We start from the raw sequence: 24,977 nt of genomic DNA, 5'->3' as shown, positions 1-24,977 counted from the left end.
TAGTTATAACATAGGGCATGGATTGGTAGTCAATGGGTAACTTGACATGAAAGCTATTGAAGGGATTGAGACTGTTGATTTGTTCAACAATATTAATGTATAAGATGGACTAACATTTAATAAAAATGGTACATTGATTTTGGTTTATAAGTTCCCGTGATATCGAAAAAAAATCAAAGAGATTTTGATTCAAAAACTGCTGTTTTCTTTCATTAAAATGTTCATATAAAATAGAAGCAGCATTGAAATGATGCAACAAGGTGTGTCCCAGATGTCTTTTGCAGTTATACAATGCTACATAGATTAGGAGTCATAAAGTCAAATGATATGGAGGATATAAAAACACCCAAGAGTTTTCCATTAATTAGTTTTCACACGTCTCTACTTTGTATGTATGATCTTTATAAGAAACTTTACGTGTAAACGCTGATATTCTCTGTATTTTCTAGTGCAGTGCTTCTCAAACTTTTTTCAGTAATCCCTTTGAAACATTTTCTCAGCCAAGTACCCCCTGACCGATCCCGAACTTTTTGATCCAAAAAGCCTATCTAAATAATTACAATATAGTGATGTTCCCTCAGTGTGTGATGTATTAACTCCTCCGTGGTATGCATTACAACAAACTAAGGATATTTTCATTTTATGCATGAAAAAAAATAACATAACACTTTTATAAAACAGATTTTTCCAAGGAGTTTTTCAATTTAAGTAATATGTTATTGTGAAAAACTATAAAATATAATACACACATTTGACATGTTTATATGAGGACCCCCTTGGTGGTTCTAGGAATGTTTTATATAAAATTGTGTTTTCTATTTAAGTTATTTTACTAAGATAATTTTTTTAATTCACCTTTTTTTTTTTTAAATCTCACATACCCCCTGCAGTACCCCAACGTACCCCCAGGGGTCCGCGTACCCCCATTTGAGAATCACTGTTCTAGGGGATGTATCTGAATGCATGAGATAGAAGTTATTTCTGCCTTCCTAGTGCAAAATATAAATTGTTATTATTGATGTGTTTGACTCCATAAGCATTCACACATTTAAATAGCAAACATTGAGCGTTATGATTGAGAAAATGAAGTATTTATCTAAACTCTAAACACAGTCTACATACAGTATGTTTACGATATATTTGTAGATGTTGGAGGCAGTGGCCAATCTGAATCTTGTGGCCTTCTCTGACAATGCTGTCAGAATCATCTCATTACCTCTGTTTAAACAAATACAATGAAGAGATAACAATACATGACAACATTTTTATGACATACTAGCATATGTACTTTTTACAGAACATACCATTCTATAATTGTTGTGACAATCTTTCATAATGTTTGACAAACTGTACTATGATGTTTTACTGCATAGAACATTTACTATAACATGTTAAGCCATAATATACTATGACGTTTTTAGGATTAGTTGAAATGACTACACTATTATATTTTGAATCACATTTGTTTACGATTAACTAACTATAGTATGTTTTTATCAATGTAAATCACAGAATAAACTAAAACATGAACTAACAATTGATTTCTAAGAACATCAGACAGGAAGCAGTTTAGTTGGACATTCAAATAGGTTTTCCTTTATTTTTTTTCCTTATGTTGCCGTTCACTGCGTTACACTCTGTATAGTGAAGTCAGGCCTAAATCCACAAACCATCATAGTCACAACTGCAACTATTGCATAAATACAAAGCAACGTACTGCTCAAAACGTGAGTTTGAATGAAACAGGAAAGAGGTTACAGTACGCAATGGCAGGAAAAAAAACGAAATGCAAAACATTCACAGCAAAAAAAGTAACTTGTTTTTCTTCTGTCAGCTTTGGTTTTATATGTTGCAGTCTCACAATGACCTTAATCACAAACTTAAAGGAGGACAACAAACAGGAGGTGAACTGACGTGTACCATGACTTTGACAACAAATGCTATGAGGGAAAAAGGGACAAAGAGGAAATAACAAACAACGCTGTGACTGTTACGTTGACATTAAATGTGTCTCACACTCGACTGCCCAAAAGAAAAGCACCAGATTCTAGGCATCCAGATGAGTTACTAAATCGCACGCAATAACGCAAGTAAACTTCTCACTGATGGTGATGATTGGTTCTTTCCTCACAGCAACAGTGTTTCTGTGCAACGTGTCTTCATCAAGAGAGAGAATAATTAACAAAACCACAGAAAGGAGAAAGAAAATATACAGAAAGATCCTAGTAGCTCATATAAGTTTCCAAACAATAAATATGTAGAGTAATTTCAGAGAAGATAAAACACACACACGCACACAACTTCAATCAGTCTGAAAAAGGTAAACCAAAGATCCAACATGAATGTTTGTGTGCGAAGATTGAGTGTAGATTTGACTTGTAAAGGGAAAATCTCCTTTTTTCAAGAGCTTCATATATGACCTTAATTCAAGCAATGATACTGTATTTATATAGAAATGTTTTTAATAAATGTGCAGTGCTTAGTAATAAGGATTAAAGTCATTTAGTATTACACAATCTCTGGTTTTCTACAGATAATATTTATTGGCTTTGTCCCTGCCCATTCAGAAGAAAAAAAACGTAACAAGCCAAGTCTTAAAATGGAAAAAGAAACATCAAAAAGATCAATTTGGAAGTGTGCTTTTCTCAGTGCCCACACTGAACAGATATAAATGCTGGTATATTTCCTTATACTCTTTTTAAAACAACCACATGCATTTACATCTATGGATCGAGAATCCTTTATTCCTTTACATTTGAAAAACAAATCAAAAGGTCGTTTGCATTCGTAAACCTTTGTCTCGCAGCAATTTGTCAGTCTCAGCATTTTCAGAGTAAAGTGTTGCACGTGTTTTTAGGTGTCTGTCCGAGTGCCTGCGTGTGATAGAAGAGCAGCAGTGTCTCCTGTCAGTGGGGGAGGGGGGGGGGGGGCTTGGTTCCCTGTCCTCTCCTGAAGGCTTTCACAGTTTGTCCGTGTCAGGAAAGAAAAAAAAAACTGTAAGACAGAGGAGAGGGAGGAGTCCTGCCCCCCCCCCAGCAGACCGCCTCCCTCGCCTCGCTTCAGTTCTGTCACTCGTCTTCATCGTCCTCCTCCTCCTCTCCGTCAGACAGAGACGCGCAGGGGCGGATCTGCCGGTACCCGTCCAGCCACTTCTCCACCATCTGGGTGACCAGAGGGTGGTTGCGACGTCGTGAGCTCTTCTGAAGAGCCACCAGCACCCCCCCCTCCGTCACACAGCAGTCCAGCCACTCCCGCAGCAGCTTCTCCTGCTGCTCCTCGTTACCCCATCTGCAGGGGGACACACACCACCATCAGGGAGCCACATTGATAGTAGAGCAGGGGTGCCCAACCTTTTTTGAACCGAGAGCTACTTTTAAAGTTGCCAGTCTGCCGAGATCTACCAGTCCAAATAGAGAGGCGTAGCCATTACTGACAGCCTACCAGGTAAATACACACTTCTACTTGTATAAAACTGACCTTTGTACGATGAATACTTCATAAAATACTGCAGATCCTTTATCTTACCTCTTTCTAATCTACACACATACAAGTATTTAACTGAAGTTACACAATAGTGTTGTTGATATAGAGTTGGAGTTTATTCACACGTCACTACAGTGAGAAAAAAAAGAAACATTGAACAGTGCTGCCACATATGACACAGGGAAAAAAGAAAAGACTCTGAACCCTTTCTTTGCCATTATATAAAAATAGTGTTGCTACAAAAGTATAAATTACGCTTACTAATAAGACAACTCAGATCTGAAGCTACACAGGAATCTGCTGCCAAAGTGCAATAAAAAAGACAAAATTAATAGAATCAAACCCTTTTTTTGTTGCATTTTAGTAGATTATAAAAATAAATGCCTTTAAAATAGGATGCAAGCAACACTAGTTTCTTAACCTGAATTGATAATAGACTATTATCAATTTAAGTTTGAATTCTTATACCATTTTGTACAATAATTATAATGAATAAGTTCAAACAGCTTACAGCTGATTAATAACGGTATCTAACTTGAGTTTTTATTATATCAAAAACCTGTTGAAATGCTTCTGTTATTTTTACCGTCCCCAAAAAGCGCGTCAGCAGCCTCCAGGAAAGCTTCTTTCACAACTTCGCCGTCTTTGAAAGACTTCATGTGTTTCGCAAGAACGTGACTGACACGATAAGATGCTCTGGTAGCAGCCTTGCTCTTGTTGTTGGGCCTGGTGAAAATGGACTGCTGTGCATTTAGCTGTCCTTTCAGGCCCCTCCCCTTTTGGAGCATAGGGCAGAATTAGGAGGGAATTCCGTCTCGTAGCGTTTGTGCACTGTTTTGAAATGCCGCTCCTAAATGACCCTTCTTCGATAAAGCCACGCTCGCATTGCAAATGAGAGAGATGGACTTTGAATTGGAATAGATACAAAAATATTCATCCTCCCACTCGGAGTGAAAATTATATATTTTGGGCTTTTTTGCTTCTACCATAATTGCGGTCTTGTGTGTGTGCGGACTGTCACTCCTGTGTTGACACGAACAACGTTAGCGAAGTAGTGCACTGCCCACTGCCCACCAGCCACGCCCCGACACATGGGGTCACGCCGGCCAATCACAAAGATTTGATGCGTTCAAATGCATTATTCTGGCACAGGAAGATTATGTTATAGGACGTTAACGATAAAACAGAATATTGTTGTTTTTAGAAACATCTCGCGATCGACTGGGAATCTCCCCGCGATCGACCGGTCGATCGACTGGTTGGGCACCCCTGTAGTAGAGTAACAAACAAACTAAAGTAGATACGTTTGTAGCGGACCCTAAGGGAGCAATTCAGCAGTTTGTGAGGTTAAACACTAGCAATCCACTCATGAGCCTTTTCTGTGATGTACTATTTTCACACTAACAGTTTGTTACTATGGAAACAGAATGCTGGGAGTAACTGCTTCCAACGGTTTTCTTGTTGAGCTTTAGCTGTGTTGATAAAAGACACATGTCACGTAGTCAAAGATAGAAGCCGTTTGTTTCTATTTTCCCACAAAGTTTTATGTTTAAGAAAATGTATAAAGAAAGCGTAATTAGACAGTATGAAGTTGACTTTTGATTGTGTTCTAGTTTTATGTTTCAGTATTTGTAAGCAACTGTGGCTGAAAGAATATTGCTTTTATGTTTACTTTATTTTATTTATTTTTGTAAGAAGGGCAGGTCAAATAAGATGTTCTTCTCCCTGCTCCTTTCCACCAGGCGCTATAAAAAAACAACCAGTATAATGTACGTGTACATGTTTTGTAAAGTGTACATGTTTTTGTTTTAAAATAACTGCCATGTGTGGAATAAACAAATAAATAAAGATAAATTCAAGACAAACAAGAAATGTGTAGACACTAAAGGGGGGGGCCTTACTTCCTGCGCTGAGAGGAAGTGGATGTGAAGCAGCTTCCTCTCGCTGTCCACCAGCGGCAGGAACGTCACGGTGACGTCGTCGTCAGTGTTGAGGTTGGCGCCCGCGCCGCGATTGTCGAAGCCGTCGTTCTCCATGGCAACCAGCGCTGAGAAGTGTCCCCGCGTGTAACCCAGGGCGATGGGGCTCTTCCAGCAGAAACTCTGCTCCCACAGAAGAGGCAGGTACACACCTGAAGGGGGGGGGAAATTATGTCTTTATGAAAATCCAAAAACTGCTTTTTTTAAAGCAGTTACATTTTAAAAATGTCATTAAAAAGTTCATTGTACGACGTAAATATAGTAATGCACTTTAGACAAACAACTAAAACTGCATAGTTATATAAAGTGTATAACATCGTTGGAAGAAGTACAATTCAATTAAATGCTTTTTTTTTTTTAAATGTTTGAGAACAATGGCTTGTTTTTTTAATGACTGTTTGGTTCGTGAATGCTTTCAGAATTAATCTCTTTCCCTCTCACAGCGGCACGATGAAAGGCTAATTAGTGTTGATTACCATTTCAAAAACATTGTTTTGCATTTGTCATGAGCAGATTCAGGCTTCTCTCTGTGGTAACAATGATGTATTAAATCACACTTTCAAAAAGGACAAAAAAAAATCTGCTTTAGCGTTGGTCGTAAATCAATACAGCTACGCAATCTTCATAAACTGTACTTATTTGTGTTTTTGTTTTCCTCTTTCAATAAAACTAATGATGAACAGGTTCTTTGATAAAGTTAAGAGAGGGATAATATTGATAAGAAACAAATAAATATTTGGTAAGAAAGCCAAATTATAGCAATTATTGCGTTTGAGTAAGTAAAAAGTATCAATAACAAAAGTGTACTCCATAAAAAGTCCTGCATTCAAAATCTGAATTGCAAAAGTAATATGTTCAAAATGTATGGGATTGTTTTCACAGATTAAGTAACATTTATAAAAACATTTTAATGTTAAAGTTCGTCGAGGTATTGCTGACTTTAACATTGTATATACTGTTGCATTGTTTAATAAGTATACACGCATTCTATTTAAACCATTAAATGAATATAACAACTGGTTGTATGTCTTGTAGTTAAAATGATTGATCTGCTAAGTAACTAAAGTTCAGCAAACTATTTTGTTACATTCACAACATATAGTCAATGTGAACTACAGAATGACATACAGGATTTGCACGACACATGTGCTCATATTCCATATGTCCTTGGTTCCACAATGCACACCTTTGTTTCAGTTTAGCTTCTCTCGTCTCCCAGTAATAACAGTTTGTTGTTACTGGTCCCCCCCCTCTCTATAGGTGCACCCCCCCCTGTGTGTTTTACTCTGGCTCTCAGCAACAGTAAATCAGGGATCCATCAGGCGGGCAGCTGTCCATTACAGAGCACTTCCACCATCCCCTGTGCAACATCACGCAGCAGACAAACTGAAACCAGGCTGTTACTACTGCAAGACCCCCCCCCCCCACGCTCACAGGGGCTGATGGTTTACACATGTTCACGTGCGTCTGGATGTGTGTGTGAAACACTTCACAGCATCCACAGTGTAATGCATTTACTTAAGTACCGCGCTAAAGTTCAAACTATGCTAGGTATTTAACTGCAACTTCATTCTTCGACTCCGCTACATCTCAGAGGGAGAAATGTGCTTTTTACTCAAATACATTTGTCTAGAAGCGTTGGTTACCTGAACATTAAGATTACACTTTTCTTCCTGTCCAGTGACAACAATGCATCTCTAAATTTGCAAACTTTAAATATATACTCTGATAAACAAGAAAATGAAGGGTTGGGAAAACTCTCCTAACTCTTAAGCTAAATAATCTAGTTATTCTCTCAGATGCACAGACAAAGATGCTACAAATAAATGATGATATTAGAGAATGTGATGCATTTCTGTGTGTTTAACAACCAAAGAGAATACAATTAAGCACGACCTGACTTACTTACTTGGGTAACGTTTTGAATGCAGGACCTTTACTTGTAGTACAGTATTTATAGTACTTTACTTAAGTAAATAATTACAATACTTTTTCCACCACTCCCTCCTATAAATAGGCATGCGTGTTCTGTTGTTTATGTTATTTTGAGTCACACAGCCCCAAATACTTCCTTAAGGAAAGAAACAGCCTGAAACATGTTGTAGAGTTGTGACAGTGCAGAGGGGCAGTTATGTCTGCTATGTAAGCAATGCAGACACATGTAGGCTGGAGCTGTTTCACAGAAGAAGTGTAGTCCTTATACGGCCTGCACTCCACATTCAAATATTATTTGTCATGACAGTGAAAGATCTCCTCACCTTGAAAACGGGTGTACCCAAGCGTCTCTCCACGGAAACTTTTGTAATACTTCACTCCATAGACGATAATAGGCCTACGAAGTATGTGTGCAAGAACAAAAATGTGGGTCTGCTCCAAGCTGGATCCAGGCTGCAAAGAAAGTACGACACAAAGGGGAACATGTAGTTAAAAAGCCGGGTTTTTTTTTTAACCTACAAGGCATGGAGTCATGAATACTGTACATTCCCTCTGCCAAGTTACCCCAGCAAGTGTTAAAACATGAAAAAACTCACAATTACTGCGCTTTCACACCCAGATATAATAACAACCCGCCCAAAATACTTAGTCAGTGAGGTCACACAGAGCAGTGAGAGGCAGAGAAGGGCTGATGACAGACAGGATGCACTTTCACAGGGCAGAACAGATTAAGTATACCGCGGTAAGAGCAGTAAAGCTTCTTGCATAATTCATACATCATTAGTGTGTCACATTTGAAGCACATCAAGCTCCTGTCCTCCATATGTATGTGCGTGTTAGCTTTCATGTGCATGTACCTGACTAGCCAGGGAAAGGATGAAAGCCCAGTCCTCCTGCCACTGTTCCTCCCGAAGGGAAAAGTGCAGGCCGAAGCTCTGGGAATACCACGACTCCCACTCCTTCCAGCGCGTGTAAAACCTGCAGACCACACACACACACACACACACACACACACACACACACACACACACACACACACACACACACACACACACACACACACACACACACACACACACACACACACACACACACACACACACACACACACACACACACACACACACACACACACACACACACACACACACACACACACACACACACACACACACACACACACACACACCACACACACACACACACACACTCACAACACACACACACACACACATCACACACACCACACAACACACACACACACCACACACACACACACACACACACACCACACACAACACACACACACACACACACACACCACACACCACACACACACACACACACACCACAACCATCACACACACACACACACACACACACACACACACACACACACACACACACACACACACCACACACACCACATACACACACACACACACCCACCACACACACCACACACACACACACACACACACACACACACACCACACACACCACACACAGTTTTGTCTGTTGACATTAATTGACCTCTCTGTGCAGAAAGGCGTGTGACTGCTATTCATCCCTGTTGTGGTTTAGGTTGCATGGCAATTACTCATTATATCTAAATAGTAATTTTCTCACTGCAAATCCCAGAGTTTAGAAATAGACATGAGTCACACTGGGCTGTTGTGTTCCTGTAGAACACGGCCTTAAATTGTTGCAGTGCTTCCGACGTTACACTGGGGTAAGAGAGCATTAATCTCCTCTAAAATGTGTGCGACTGGTCTAAATCCCCAGTCAAAGCCTCTCAGATCTCTGCATGAGCCGGCAATCCAGATTTTGGATTCTTGGACTACATCCCGACCTCTAAATCACAATTTCCAACATGGTCGTGCAAGGCCAAAGAAAGCTAAACATAACTTGAGACCACTGAAGGCTGTTTCTTTGTGCTTGACCAAAATACTAAACCTGCAAAATGTTTAACCTTACTGTGTAAAACAGTCCAAGCTAAATGTTTAAAGAACAAGATTAAACATGGCTGACACACGCATGTTTTGCTAAAACTGCAATGGTCTAGAATTGTATAAAAAAACACCTATTGTTCAGTCTGCAGTAAATGTATACAGAAATGCAGCATATATGCCTTTGGCCCAAATAAAGATGTTTGCTAATTAAAAACACTTTTCTACCTTTGGTGCATTGTGTCATTCAGTCTCCTAAACATGCCTGAGACTAGATGCAGGTCAGCACGCCATGATGCTCACAGGTTGAGTCTTAAAGGACTATAAACACTCAGTATCTGTGCTCCGGTGGTCTCACCAGTGGGAGCAGTCGTGCAGGCTGTCGTGGAGGGTCTTGCGGAGCACTGAGTCTTTGTCGTAGATGCCCCATGTGGCCTGCAGCACTGAGTCCAGCAGACAGTCCCCGGCCGTGCGGTTCCACAGGGCGTACAGCCGGCTGTCCAACCTGGTGGCCAGCTCCAGGGACCAGTTGATGATGGGAGACTCCTCTTCAAGCTCTGCACAAGGATGAAGCAGGGGTTTGATACCGTTTGTCTTTGCAACAACTCAGTGGTATTAACAGTTTTTTTTACCTCAAAGGGAACACATCTTTTGTAATCACCCTGAGAGACAGTTCTTCCATACAATAATGAAATGGGCCTTATTTTCTTCATTTGTTTTATTTTGTAATGTTATACTATCTTTAAGGTTTTGTTATTTTTAGGCTTGCAAAGATGTGATGTGTTCTATTTCGTCCCTACTGACCGCCAGAGGCGGTGCTTTAAGCACTGGATATGTCCATCGCGGCATGCGCAGCTCGAGTACCAATAACAACAAAGTCACCTGTCACCCGCGTGACACCGGCTATATCAGCCGGTGTCGTCAGAGGATCAGTTACTTTCATCTTCTCGCTGCGCGAGGGTACCGTGGCTACATTTTTGTAGCCTACAGCGTTCAGGTTTGAACGTTTGATCTGAGGGATTTCTCTGCAAGCAGCTGGCCGCGTGCAGCTTCGTGACTGACAGTCGGAGCTACGGGTCGTTAACGCGTCCTCCAGGAGCTGTGGCCGGCTGTGCGCTGTGCAGATCCTCGACAGACAGGTCGGTGTCAGCTTGTTGCTGGTGATGGCTGTGTCCCCGCACCCTCTCCCAGCCAAGTTGTCCTGATTGCTGTCTTATTTTTTGTTTGGCTTAGACTTTCAGGTGACGACAGTGTTCCCGCTTCCTCTGCCATAAAGTTGCCCTTATGCTCTTTTGAAAGTTCTGCTTGTGGCGTTGTGCCCGAGCTATCATTAGCATTTGAGTCCCAGCTTTGGCTGTGTCCCTCATTCAATTTAGTATGGAAAGCCCAGAGTGTCATATTTTAAACCCGTTTTTCGTTTAGATGCAGAGAGTAAGGTAAGTACTTTCTATTTCTTAGAAGCTATTATCTGGTCTTAACATTTGTGTTCTGACTTGGTCGCTTGATTGTTAGCAGCAGCCGCTTGGCTAACACCTTGCTGTTAAGCTTAACTATTAACTATTACTGCTCCTAGTACTAGACTCCTAGCACTAGGATGATATGCAGAGAACATCTTCACTGCGGGTGCTGTGTGCTCCGCATGTGCGGTTACTACTGTAACCATGGCCTACGGTTCTATGCGGGCTGTTCTCTTTCTTAGAAGCTAATTATCTGGTCTTAACATTGTGTTCTGACTTGGTTGCTTGATTGTTAGCAGCAGCCGCTTGGCTAACACCTTGCATGTACTGTTAAGCTTAATTATTTAACTCGCTCCCGCTCCCGGTAAACGCATGGTATGGTTGCAGTAGCGCTATATCGTTGTATTTACTGCTCCTAGTACTAGACTCCTAGCACTAGGACGATATGCAGAGAACAATCTTCACTGTGTGTGCTGTGTGCTCTGCATGTGTGGCCATTAAGGAGGATTTCATCCTCCCAATATTATATTATCTAGTAGGCAGCCGTTTGGCTGACACTTTTAGGCACCGGTCACAGTTACTACTGTAACTACGGCTCTATGCTGTGTAAGTTCTGGCCATAGTTACGACTGTAACTACGGTTCTAAGCCGTGTAAGTACTGGCCATAGTTACTACTGTAACTACGGTTATATGCCGTGTGAGCACTGGCCAGGTTACTGCTGTAACTACGGCTCTGTGCTGTTCTCTTCTTTAGAAGCTAGTTATCTGGTCTTAAACATGTGTGTTATTTGACTTGATCTCGCTTGATCGATAGCAGCAGCTGCTCGGCTAACGTCTTGCGTGTACTGTTAAGCTTCTTTATTTTACCCAACTAGGTGAAGGCAGTGCTCTCGCTCCCGCTCCCTCTACCTCTACCGGTAATGCAGATGTAGCTACAGTACATCCCTTTTTCTGTTCGCTGAGTAGTAGCACCGCTCTACTCTTCCCGTTCAGCAGGTAGCTGGTGAAGGCTGTGTTCCCGCACCCGCTCCCGGTTACGCTGCATCTGGCATTCGTCTCTAACTCAACCAGTGAAGGCAGTGTTCTCGCCCCCGCTCCTGGTAGACGCTGAACTGCCTCGTTTTTCCGTTAAGCAGGTAGCTGGTGAAGGCTGTGTTCCCGCACCCGCTCCCGGTTACGCTGCATCTGGCATTCGTCTCTAACTCAACCAGTGAAGGCAGTGTTCTCGCCCCCGCTCCTGGTAGACGCTGAACTGCCTCGTTTTTCCGTTAAGCAGGTAGCTGGTGAAGGCTGTGTTCCCACACCCGCTCCCGGTTACGCTGCATCTGGCATTCGTCTCTAACTCAACCAGTGAAGGCAGTGTTCTCGCCCCCGCTCCTGGTAGACGCTGAACTGCCTCGTTTTTCCGTTAAGCAGGTAGCTGGTGAAGGCTGTGTTCCCGCACCCGCTCCCGGTTACGCTGCATCTGGCATTCGTCTCTAACTCAACCAGTGAAGGCAATGTTTTCGCCCCCGCTCCTGGTAGACGCTGAACTGCCTTGTTTTTCTGTTAAGCAGGTAGCTGGTGAAGGCTGTGTACCCGCACCCGCTCCCGGTTATGCTGCATCTGGCATTCGTCTCTGACTCAACCAGTGAAGGCAGTGTTCTCGCCCCCGCTCCTGGTAGGCGCTGAACTGCCTTGTCTTTCCGTTAAGCAGGTAGCTGGTGAAGGCTGTGTTCCCGCACCCGCTCCCGGTTACGCTGCATCTGGCATTCGTCTCTGACTCAACCAGTGAAGGTAGTGTTCTCGTCCCCGCTCCTGGTAGACGCGGAACTACCTTGTTTTTCAGTTAAGCAGGTAGCTGGTGAAGGCTGTGTTCCCGCATCCGCTCCCGGTTATGCTGCATCTGGCATTCGTCTCTAACTCAGCCGGCAGTGTTCTCACCCCCGCTCCTGGTAGACGCTGAACTGCCGTGTTTATTAATCCAGCAAGGTGAAGGCAGTGCTCTCGCTCCCGCTCCCTCTGCCAGTAACGTGGGTGTAATTACATCCCTCTTTCTGTTCGGCGAGTAGCAGCAACGCTCTACTCTTTCCATTAAGCAGGTAGCTGGTGAAGGCTTTGTTCCCGCACCCGCTCCCGGCTACGCTGCATCTGGCTACCTACAGAATGGCTCATTCATGTAGCGCCTGTATGGCTTCTTTTGAGCCCGAGGACGGCCACGACCGCTGCCCCTCCTGCCTCGGCCGCCTCTGGTGGTCAGTGGGGACGAAATGTGAGCATCTGAGGGAGGTTCTCACGGCAAACGCCTGCATGAGCTGTAGCTGCATGCCTCGGGCGCTCAGAGTGGCTAGAATCACTGAGGTGGAACGTCTGGCAGCAGCCAACAGACACCTCTCCTTGTCACATCCTCCTCCATATCAATTCCGCCGTTCCCGGCGACTTGAGGGAGCGATGGCTATGTGTGCTCCCCCCAATAGAAGGACTAGAAACAGGCTGTCCTCTAAAGTGGATCGGCTAGCTGCCGATAGGGGCATGATGAAGTCGCCTCTTGGCCCTTCAGCCTGGGCCCGGTGTAGGGGCTGCTAGCGGGCCGCCGGGCAGGACCGTTCAGGGTCAGCGGGAGCCCAGGAGAGTGCGCGCCAGGTCAACGTGCTAGAGCTTCGGGCTGTGCAGCTTGCACTCACGCACTTTCTACCCCAACTGGGGGGCAAGAATGTGCGTGTTCCTTGGGGACAGCATGTATGTTGTTGCTTAGACAACAGTCCCTTCTAGATAGTGGACGTTCTCACTCCACTCTGAATTTATGTGGCTGCGATTTCTGCCCGACATGTTCGGGTCGACGGCGCCACGGCGGGGTGCCACAGGTCGGTGTCCCTCTTTATGAGAGGGGCTTTACGGCAGCGTCCCCCTAGCACCCCGAGGGCTCCGGCTTGGGACCTGCCCCTGCTGCCGGATGCCCGATCATCTCCTCCCTTCGAGCCCCTGGCCCAGGTGGGGCTTAGGTGGCTGCCCACGAAGGCAGCATTTCTGCTTGCCATAGCCTCAGGGAAGCGAGTCGGGGAGTTGCATGTCCTCTCCATAAACAATACATGCCCGAGGTGGGACTCTCAGGCGTTGCCCTTTGGGCAAATGTGGCATTCCTGCCCGGGATCCTTCCACAAACCCACTTCAATCAGCCTGCCCAGCTGGCACGCTTTGACATTCAGGAGTACGGCACGTCGAAGTTGCTGTGCCCTGGGGGTGCCCAAAGGGCGTATATCAAGGCTACTGCCTGTATACGGCAGTAGGAGCAACTCTTGATTTTGCCCTGGCGGCACTAAAGGAGGTTATGCCCTCTAACCAGTGGCTGCCCCACTGGGTTGTCGATACCATCTCACAGGCTTACGGGGCCAGTGGCCACCCCCTGCCATCAGGCTGAGATGCCACTCTACAAGGAGCATCTCAACATCTTGGGCTGCCCTGAGGGTGGTGCCCCTGGAGACCATCTGCGCCGCGGCGTCGTGGGCGTCTTCTGGCACATTCTCCAGTTGTCATCAGGTCAATGTCGCCACTCCCCATTCTTTGGGCGTGGTCCTTTTGCCGAGCTCCGCTGTTTCCAGTGGTGAGCAAGGGCTTGGATTCTTCATGACATTGTTGGTATAAGTCATCCAGTGCTTAAAGCACCGCCTCTGGCGGTCAGTAGGGACGAAATAGAACGATAGTTACGGCTGTAACTACGGTTCTATGAGTCCCGGATGACCGCCAGAGTTCCCTGTCACTCAGAATTCTTGTGTGCTCGCGAGAAGATTCTGGGAACTGATCCTCTGACGACACCGGCTGATATAGCCGGTGTCACGTGGGTCACAGCTGACTTTGTTGTTATTGGTACTCGAGCTGCGCATGCGCGCGATGGACATATCCAGTGCTTAAAGCACCGCCTCTGGCGGTCATCCGGGACTCATAGAACCGTAGTTACAGCCGTAACTATCGTTTGTGTGTATTAGGATTCATCGGTTTCTTTTTGTGTGTATCAGGATTCATCGGTTTCTTTTTGTGTGTATTAGGATTCATCGGTTTCTTTTTGTGTGTATTAGGATTCATCGGTTTCTTTTTGTGTGTATCAGTGTCACTTTGGTGTTGCGTTTCTTTTTGTGTGTTTTTGTTGACTTACATTTCAATAAGAAATGTGCAAAGGTTGTTAAAAGGTCATAGTTTCTTTCCCCCATGTTACAAGACATGTAATGGCATGTGAAAGGACTGTTGTTGTGAATGAAAACTTGACATGAGGATGTCCAAATAGCTGTATACATGTACAGCACAAAACAGACAGTCTGGAAACGTCCAAGTAGATACAAAGATACCTCTAACCCAGTGCCTCCAAATCAATGTGGCATTGTATTACTACACTGTAAAAGCAGGACAAACATCTTCTTACTACATTTTGGTGCTTTTTCTATTTTATTATATAATAATAATACAAATAATAATAATACATGTGTTTTATATAGCGATTTCCCTGGTGCTCAAAGTGCTTATATATAAAAAGAATATATGAATATTGTTATAAGAATTCAGCAGTTTCTTTTTTTAAAGTCTAATGTCTGTTCAATATCTTTCAAAAGCTCGTCACTAGGTCATCAGAAAAGGTTTGGAACATCCATTTATTATACTTGTGTAGCGCAATGTCACTAATTGGGGCAAGTTAGCACAGGGGAATCAAAAATAATGTTGGTTTTGTGTCATTCAAAGGGTAGTGAAAACCTGTGGTTGAGATTAAGGAGTGTCTCATTGAGTCAAGGTGAAATAAGGGTTTTTGTATCTTTGGAAATATATTGTAGTGCCAAAAATAAGGCCCAGGTGACTCATTTAACATGACACCCATGCAAGCAAGAAACTAAATAAAGAACCGTTTTGAATACAAAACGATGCCTTTTTGTTTATATTTGTACATGTGTGGGCTGAGGCTAAATAGAAATCATGAAATGGGGATCAGAGAAATCCCTAAAACTCAATTAGGCTGATTAAGGCAGAGGCAACGGCTCCACACGATAAGGACAGAGCGCCTGGCAGAGTGACAAGCAGGAAGGCAAAACGCTGTGCTGGCAAGAGGGAAATTACAAGTTACATATCACTGTCCGTATTCCCACTATCGTACACAGTTTGTGAGGGGGCTCCCAATGTTTGCCATTCCCCTCTATTGTAGTCATCTTGGATCGGGTTTCTCTTTCTCCAAGCAATTGCATCCATATGTAAGCACAGCGTGTGATTGGTGTAACTGCAACACAAAGTCAGGAAGTGGACAGAGTAAATATTTCACCTTTTTGTACGTCTCGGTCGAGCAACTCATCAAACAGCTTCTCCTGAACTGCTGGGGGCAAGTCTTCGATGTCTGACACAAAAAAAGAGTATTATAAGAAATGACACGGAGAGCACAGTCTGAGGTTTTTTTTAACTAGCTATTATTCTTAACTGAAATGATTTAAAGGCCAACTCGATTTTTTGTTTCTGGCATGGCTCATTTCAACTCAAGCCACCATGATTTGTTCTTTCCACAATGGCCACTGGCTTCCACTGCATGCTCGTTGCTCTTGTCAACACAGAGGCTTATTCTTCAGCTAAAATAAATGAATGCAGTGACTTTGTGGAACTGAACAGAATGGCTTTCTATAGTGGCCATACGCCAAGGTCTGCATTGTCAACACATAACAACAGTCTTTAGCCTAACCACCAGCAACATACTAGAACATAAATAGCTATTCCACACAATGAAGCTCAACTGAAATAGCACTGAATGCATGACATTTTACACATTCATTGGCAAAATTGCTATATATCTTTGTAATGAACAAGAAACATGCATTGTTGCGGTGATGGTATACTCGGTATGCAAGAACAATACTCAAACAGTGAGCCAGGAGTAGCCTCCATCTTCTACAGTTGGAATCAGACAACCATAGCATTATGTCCCATCAGCATCCAAACAACTAGCAATTTCACAAGCCACAAGTAAACAAAACAAGCATTCTGTCACACACTTGGCAAGCCAGAGGGGAGGGCTAGACTGGGTTTCTGTCAACCACAGAGTTTTCACAAAACCCAGAAACCATACTTTCGGGACAGCTGCTGGAATTCATGCTATTGACAGTCATGCTTATTGTTTTAAGAGAATTGCATATGTGTTTGTGGTGCTGACCTGCAGGCAGGGTGAAGGTCACCAAGTCAGTGAGAAAATAGCAGGTGAAGTCTCCCTTGCGCTGGTGAAGAGACGCTGCCACCTCTCTGCGGATCTGCTCCGTGAGCTCAGGACACACCATGGCAGGGATACACTTGGCTGCCTGTTGGGACACCTGCACAGAGAGGGTATAGGGGAGGAAGATACAAGCACTTTAAAAGAGAATATAACTGGGTAGGAATCTCAGATGTCGTGGTGCTTAAATACAATTTGGAAATAAGGAAGCTTCCTGTAGATACCAATAAAAGTAATAATAGTAATGAAAGTATTTGCCTTTTGGCTTAAGCTAGTGATGGCTGCTGATAGCACATATAGCAAAAATAAATGTAAATTCCTTTTCCGGCACAGTTGACTCAGAGGTCTAATTTCACTTGCACTAATCTAATCTCAGAATAGAAGTGTATATATATGTGTGGTGTTCGAGCAGATGTCAGCTTTGGAGCTTTTTCGGGGGCATGAACCAGCGGTTACTCACTGACCCCCTTAGAAAAAAGAACTGGGACAGACAGTGTGGGAGGAGAGGTGTGTTTACAGATAACCTGGGATCACAGTGGTGACGGTAAGCGAGCTGCAGCCAACCTCAGCACAAGCACACTGCAGACAAACACACACATACATCAGCCGTCTTGTTGCACAGACACACCAGGGAACCCACATTTGTATCAAAATGCTCATAAAAATGATTAAAAACGTTGTAAATAAAGGAACGGCTATCATACTCCCGCAGGCACAGAGAGAGGAGCGTGTCTCCTTCCTCTCTACAGACCATTTGCCCTTGTCAGTCCTCCGGGCTGATCTCATTGGACGTTGAGATTAAGCGACTTCACAAGAAAAAGCTGCATCAACGCTGACCCAGAAACAAGCTCTGCTGCAATCACAACCCTGATTCAAGGGGGTCATTTCCACTGGAGACCATGGCTTTGAATTTATTTTTTAAATAACAGGCGAAATGGGATTATGAAAACACATTTCCATGATGCAAAACAATTTAAATGTTGCATTTGTTGAACAGAATGATCCACATTGATCTATAATCTGCCTAGTATAGATATTAGATGGCAGAGTGTAGTTGGTGGTTGCCGTGTGTTTGGAAGGTTCCCCGGCGTCCATCAGCTGATACAGGTGGTTCCTGAACTGGACTCACACTCTGTTGGTTGTCTGCACTGACCTCTGTGAGTAACACAGCCAGCATGTCCTGTCTCTGGAAGCGGATGGCTAGGTGAACCAGCGTGAAGCCGTCATCAAATGCAGACGAGCGGTTTAATAGGCGCACCTCGTCTGATGATAGCTGCCGTGCGATGTCACCTCCCGATGACTTGTAGGCCTCCACAGCTGCCAGGTCACCTTCCACAACACCTTTCGGACAAAGAGAGAGGGAAACGGTCACATTTAGAAACATTTTTTGTAATACTTTTTAATAAAAGACATAGAACAAAATCAAGCAGTTTGTGCATTTGACCCAAATCAACATCATTAATAATAAATAAATCAAAAGATCTGAAAAGTTAAAATGTGTTTACTTCAATTGCATCATGCAGCCTTAAGGATTGTACTTGTTGACAACTGTGATATCTGTACTAAAATCACATCAATAGATACAAAAATGACTCATCTTAAGAACAAGCGTGTGCAGAGGACATTCTGTACTCAACCATGAAGTATAACATTTTAGAGAGCAGAATGTGCTTTATCTCTGTGGCAGCTGTAACAGCTTCGAGACTTCACTGACTTTGAAGTGAAGAGAAAAAGACAATAGGGGGCCACGTTGTAATCTGCCAGATATTTCCCCCCCCCTCTTAATCTCCAGGCTTAGATTTTAGCGTGAGGGTTGGAGGATGTGTTTGATCTGACAGATGCAGGTGTTTGCTTTTCTTTACTTTTTTGGCACAGTGTGCAAATATTACCATCTGACGAAAGCTATTTATGTCAACCACGAGCACACAAACTCGAAGCGCCGATCTATTCAACGAGACATTCAAACTGTCGAGACATATTTGAATGTCTGAAGAATAAACCAGTCGTTTGCTTTGAAGTTATTATGCCAAGTAAGCTTTCCTTTAGTAATCCTATGAACTCATACACATCTGATGCTCCAGACCGCGCCATTAATCTGTGCCTTCAAGTAAAAAGGATTGAAACAAAGGTTGTGAGCATGCAGTGTGTGGCTGTAATAGTGAATTGTCCTGCTAGGTATGTCTTTGATTCAACTCCTAAACCAAAGCAATAGCACACACTGATTAAAGGTGGACTGACATGGATATGTGGGTGGTCGTATGATTCATTAGACACAGAAAAAGCTCCGACCAATGCCAGCCGTTAGTACTGCGATCAAAATGGCAGCAGACGCAATGAGATGAATACACATTTAGAAGCTGTTGAAGGGCAAACTATTTCGACAAGTGTGTGATCATGATGTAATAAATAAACTCAAACAACAAAGTGTAAATTAATTCCAATGCCACACAGCAACACAAAGTGTCTCTTTCCTTTTCTAGCATGTACAGTAAAGGCCCATGTAGTATTCTCTCGTACTTTTTGAAAGCATCAAACACTGTTGAGCTTTCGTTCTCGCGTCAAAGGACCACACACAATGCTCTGCTGCATGATCTGTGTGAGTGAGACTCAGAGAGACATGGAGTGGGCGGAAGGACTCGCTGTGCCATGTGGAGCTGGCTAGCACTGTGAGAGATGAGGAGAGGAACTACACAATAGCAGCGCAGTGTGATGAAGAGCGATCACAACCACTTTGCAAAAAACACACAGTGTGGGTGTGCCTGTTGCCCTGCAGCCGGTACTGTACCCACAGATCTTTCAGAGAACAAAAACAGTGGGAAATATGCAAAATGGCATACACTTAAAGACAGAGGAGGAGATAGGGGATGGGTCAGGCTAAGTGATGCTGGTATCTTCTCTCCCACTCAGTACGTGCTTTTTCTTTCAGTAATATAGACTGTTGTGACCTCTGTCAAACGAAAAGGATCAATAGTCAGTGGTAATGTAAATCTATCATACACTGGAAGATGTGTCTGCCTAGCAGGGGTTTTCTGTCATGGAAAACAACCATGACCATCACAGTTAACATTAAAACAGCGCTTCATAGATACAACAACAACATCTCTGTCTTGTGTCTTCCATTTCTTCCTCCTACTGCAAAAGTGGGAGTATACCCTTTTTTATTTTCTTAGAACTATTTCTTTCCACACAAAGTGGATTTATTCGTGAGTTGCTTTGGGCAAAAGCCAGAATGTAAATGTTTTGTCAGAATCATTTTCCCTTATAATAGTGTAGACATCTGCCTCCGTTTCTCAAGTTACACAATAAGATCACTCGGACTGAAACCTGCACTGCAGACAAGTGGAATGATGTAAGAACTAAGGTCCTGAGGGCTGAATCTTTACAAGTAGTGAAGATGTATTCAAACCCATTCCCAATACCTAATTGACAGGATAGCATTACCAGAAGTTCTTGTATTCCAAAAGACATCTTCAGGGATTTCCTAATTTACAGGCACAAATATTATGAATTAAACAAGAAGAATATAGTCTTCTTTCACATCAGACATTGTCACACAGAACAGCTAGGAACGTTATGTGGTATTATTATGTGTGTGGGCTCACTGACCCTAAATGAACCAGAGCCATTTATAAAGCTAGAAGTTACAACCAAGCATTTCCTGATAGGGTGTAACCACACATGTAAGCCACACCGGTTGAATTTAGAGAGTTGATATAAGGTCATCCTGAATATAGGAGCGAAGGTCATTGCTATTGCCAAATACTTTACAAAGATATACTTTTCACTTTTCAAGGCTGACACAGTTCATGAGCAAAAGATTAAACATTGCATTGAGGTTTTATTGAGAAGGAGTGTGCTCACAATAATGTAATAAAATATGATTTTAGCAAGCAAAAATTCCAAATGATTCTCCTCAAATGCAAATATTTGTTGGTTTTGTTTTTGTTTACAAAGACAGTCAGTTGGATATTACGGGGTTTCTTGCTGTTGGTCAAATAACGCAATCAATATGCATATGTCTACATCCTCCCTGGGAAACAGATATACAACATATATATAATGGGCACTTCTCCCAGGAGCAAATGACTAGGAAACAATAGGCAGATATCAGTCATGAAAATAACCTACACTTTCACAAAAATACATGTCATGAGTCTTCTGGCAAATAGAGAGTGATTTCGGACAGTGCTTGGATTTCACTTCCTCTAAGGGACAATGGAGAGATGTCTGATCAGATAAGGAAAGCCAACACTTGAATATGCTAAAAGAGAAATCAGACCCACTCTGACCAGACGAGACTTGGTCCCAAGGGGACAAGCCACACAGGCATGAGGGAATTCACCCTGTCACATGCAGCAATAGACCAAGTGTAGGACCTAAAGCAAACTGTGATGTTTGTGTGACAGTCAGACCCGATTATCCCGGCTTTGATTTAAGGAACGTAGCGTAATGAAAAGCCGTATGACTATCACTGTGAGGGCTTCATTGGGATATCAAATACAAGCATGGCTGTCAAATTGTTGCTGTCAGATTAACACAAAAGAATTGTCTGTCAAAGATCCATATAAGGAAGAAGGCCTGGAGGTTGAGTGGGTGTTCAGAACAAACTATACGTAGGCATGGTGAAGGCAAGAGGAAGAGTGAGATAGCAGCGTGATGGTGGGGAAAAAACAATCACTAGTTGTTCTTAAATGTTCATCCTCCCTCCCACTCCACATTCTCCAGTCTACAGTGTGGGCTGCTCTCGCTGTTTGTGCAGAGGAGTTCTACACCAGCTGAATGCAGGGGATTTCTGAACATATGCAGTATATCAGCATCAAAAGGAGGCCAATCAGAATCACCTGGACTTGGCTGAATTGTTTTTAACCATTTACCTAACGCGGAGGGTAAAACATATCAAGTATTCACACACATTCTGGGGAATCCCATTTCACAGTCACCCAGTTCTCTGTTGGTCTATCTTACATCACTCAGATGAGTCATTGCCAACCTCATAACATAACAAAACACAAGGGAAAAACCTAAAATGCAATACATGCTACATAAAAATAATTGAAACTTACCAACACAGGCATTGAGAAAGAGCCAATCAGTCCTTCTCATCCGGTTCTTAATCTGCTTCAGTTTTTTAAAATCCACCTCCAGTTCCTCTTTAATCCCAATCCCAGCTCCTGATGCCACTTCAATCCTCTGAAAGTCCATGTTCACCTCTGACTCCCTTTTTGAGGTTGGAGGTGACCTTCTTTGGCTGCTGCTGCTACAACCCACTACCCCCCCTAGCACGCCCCCTACTCCTTGCCCGACCATATGCCCAATGACACCCCTCCTGTTGTCCCTTTCCTGTGCATTACGTTTTGAGGAAGGTTGGTGAATCTCAGGCTCTGATGCTAGCTCAATGGGTTCAGCCAGCATACTATTTGGCCTGGGGTGATCACACACCACACACTTAAGTGCCTTGGCCCCGTTCTCGTAAGTGCAGGCGGTGCAGGTCCAGTGTTGTGCATGAGTGTTGAGCCTGTTGCGGTCATTATATTCCTCACAGGGGTCTGTAATGGTGGCTGAGGGAGCAGGACGGCATCCGGAGCCTGAGCTCTGGGGTGATTCTGTGGGGCTGCGAGGGTGCTGGGTGATATGTCCCTGATGGGCTCTGTGTTGCCCATGCTTTTGGTGTTGAGCGTGTTGCCTCTGGCACAGGCACTGGGTGCAGCGGATGGCCCGAGGCCAATTCAAGTAGGTGCACATGTGGCATGACCACTTGCTACTAGTCTCAGGTACATCAGCAATGCGAACGCGGGGTCGGGCACTGGAGTCTGGGCAAATAAGTAGGCTGGATCCCCCCTGGGTTGGGCTGTTGCTGAGGCCTGCAGGGTCCCACTGGTGCAGACTGGCATCCAGAGGGGGGCTGCTCTTGAAGGGCTCCTCAGTGATGATAGCACCCACGCTGGGCCTCTGAGCGCGGCACATGGTGCACTTGATGGCTGACGGCCAGTTCTCGTATGTACAGTATTCACAGGGCCACTTGGCAACCAGCTCGGTCATCGTCGCACTGACGCTGAGGGAGGCTTCCTGCCGCTCAGAGGGATCCTCAGCTCGGCAGACACACTCTTAAGGAGATCACACAGCAAGCAGTACACTAGGGTACAAAGAAGAAAAAAAGAAGGGTATTTTGGTGAAAAACACTTAGATGGAATGCCAAATACACATTCAACTACAAATGTTTCTGCATTCAAATATGGAGTTCAGCTTTCCAATGGTAAATCTCACAGATAATGCACTATTTAAAAAAAAAAAAAAAACATCATGCTTTATTACAACCACCAGTGGCACTCAGGCCTTACTGACAAACACTTGAAAATATCTACAGTGCTGTTTGCTCTGGCACTAATTTGCTGCAGAAATCCAAGGGAGCAATGTTTAGAAACCCTGAAAGCAAAGTGCCAGGACGGAGCCGGATGGCAACAGTGAATCTGCGCAGCTGTATTAAAACCGGGCACCGGCTTTAAACACATACTGTAAGTTATACACACCAGGCAAATGTGCCCTACAACCGAGCTGGGTAACAAGAGACAAGGACATATGAAACCAGACACTCAGCAGGGAGGCGCGTGACTGGTTAAGACACTTACTGATGCACTGGAATTGAATTCGCCCCAAAGCCCTTTACCCCCATATGAAAGTGAATTATCCAAACCACATGTGCCGGTGTTACAATGTGAACATTATTTACTAGACAAAGGCTAATAAGCTAAAGTGAACTCGCTGGGGAAGCTCACAGAAGAGTTGGCTCTGATTGTGTTTATACCACGCCTCCAAGTTTACCAACACACTGCGAGGTATTCAGCACATTCAGAGACACGATTCCTCCGGAGCTGCACGTTTAGGCAAAGATCACACAAATAACTATGGGAACCTTGCCTTGAAGGTAAAGTAGTCACGTTCAACCTGTTTCTCGTGACTAGCAACTAGTTTCATGCATGCAATTCATACATTCGCCAGAAATAAACAAATACACTCAAATGAGCAGTCGACTAGTGTCATGTGTGCTATTACACAGAGGTACAAGAAGTACTCAGTTCTTGTAGGATTACTATGTTACAAGTAAATGTCCTACATTCAAACCGTTACTCAAGTAAAAGTACAAAAAAGCATTGGCATCGCATCAATATATAAAAGTATGTGTTATGCAGTCAATTTCAGTACAACATACATTACCTGTTTTGTTTATAAGTAAATGTACCTAGTTACTATACACCACTGATATTACAGAAGACAGTTCTTACCTAACAAACTAGCTCCTGACTCTATAACAAGTGTTTACAGACCAACGGCGCGAACTAGCTGTTTTGTTATTTTACATGACAACTAGGTGGTTCGGGTTGCCAGCCAGGAATTATAGCCAAACTAGCAGCTACCATTACGGGATTATGTGTTGCCCCTGTCTGCCTGTACCAATTGGAGGGAGGCCCTTATCAAGTCTACAAGAAGATCGCGTAATCGCTTACCTTTGCTTTGCTATGTTTACACTCCTCGGTTTACCACTGCAGCCAAAACAAATGGAGCTTCCGCGAGCCCCCTCGCCCCCCCCAAAGGCAGAGAAACCCACTCCAATCCGGACTCGGGCTCCTCTCACTTGGACGACACTAACCGCATATTTACTTATTTGGGCGCCGTTTAGTTGGCAGTTAAAGGTCCATACACACCGCGGAACAACAAATCCCCCCTAGTCCCGTCCCCTCGCTCGGTTGTTTTGACGCTTTAAATCATCTTCATGCTTCTCCCGACTCCCAAACACGAAGCTGACGGGCTTTAATGGCGGCACAGGGGAAGGGAAGCAACCGAAGCAGAGCTACAAAATACACTACGAGGGAGAGCACAGAGCTCTGGGCCGTGTTACAGTCAGGGGCAGGATCAGGATTTACCACCTGAATCTGCCAACCAATCTGATTGGTTGTGTTTTGTGTATCCCTT

General features: G+C 43.8%; 1 protein-coding gene across 4 annotated transcripts; it reads right to left on the bottom strand.

Moving 5' to 3' along the window:
• Window positions 1-1,568: 1,568 nt before the first annotated feature.
• On the bottom strand, window positions 1,569-24,913 carry zranb1b (zinc finger, RAN-binding domain containing 1b). Of its 4 annotated transcripts, none has more exons than XM_034237875.1 (10): window positions 24,512-24,913; window positions 22,073-23,142; window positions 18,163-18,350; window positions 16,956-17,109; window positions 16,080-16,151; window positions 9,705-9,903; window positions 8,255-8,375; window positions 7,721-7,850; window positions 5,365-5,614; window positions 1,569-3,288 (listed from the first exon to the last, which is right to left on the bottom strand). In XM_034237875.1, exons 2-10 carry the CDS (start codon window positions 23,046-23,048, stop codon window positions 3,069-3,071), a joined length of 2,310 nt encoding a protein of 769 aa, XP_034093766.1. In that variant the 5' UTR covers window positions 23,049-23,142; window positions 24,512-24,913; the 3' UTR covers window positions 1,569-3,068. The 4 variants fall into 4 exon arrangements, with proteins under 4 accessions (XP_034093766.1, XP_034093764.1, XP_034093762.1 ...); XM_034237873.1 differs by having other exon boundaries at window positions 1,569-3,397; window positions 5,385-5,614; window positions 18,268-18,350; XM_034237871.1 differs by having other exon boundaries at window positions 1,569-3,397; window positions 5,385-5,614; window positions 24,512-24,912.
• Between the last annotated feature and the right edge of the window lie 64 nt (window positions 24,914-24,977).

The sequence above is a fragment of the Gymnodraco acuticeps genome, unplaced genomic scaffold (assembly GCF_902827175.1).
Source record: "Gymnodraco acuticeps unplaced genomic scaffold, fGymAcu1.1, whole genome shotgun sequence".
In the NCBI taxonomy this organism is placed as follows: Eukaryota; Metazoa; Chordata; class Actinopteri; order Perciformes; family Bathydraconidae; genus Gymnodraco; species Gymnodraco acuticeps.
The sequence above is the reverse complement of the archived record's forward strand: the minus strand, read 5'-3'. Positions and strand labels throughout refer to the sequence as shown.

Coding starts and splice junctions, on each gene's coding strand:
- zranb1b (XM_034237875.1), bottom strand. CDS start 23,048: ATGACCGAGCTGGTTGCCAAGTGGCCCTGTGAATACTGTACATACGAG. Junction 17,110..18,162: donor TGGCTGTGTTACTCACAGAG/GTCAGTGCAGAC, acceptor CTCTCTGTGCAG/GTGTCCCAACAGGCAGCCAA. Junction 5,615..7,720: donor TGGGTACACCCGTTTTCAAG/GTGAGGAGATCT, acceptor CCCCCCCTTCAG/GTGTGTACCTGCCTCTTCTG.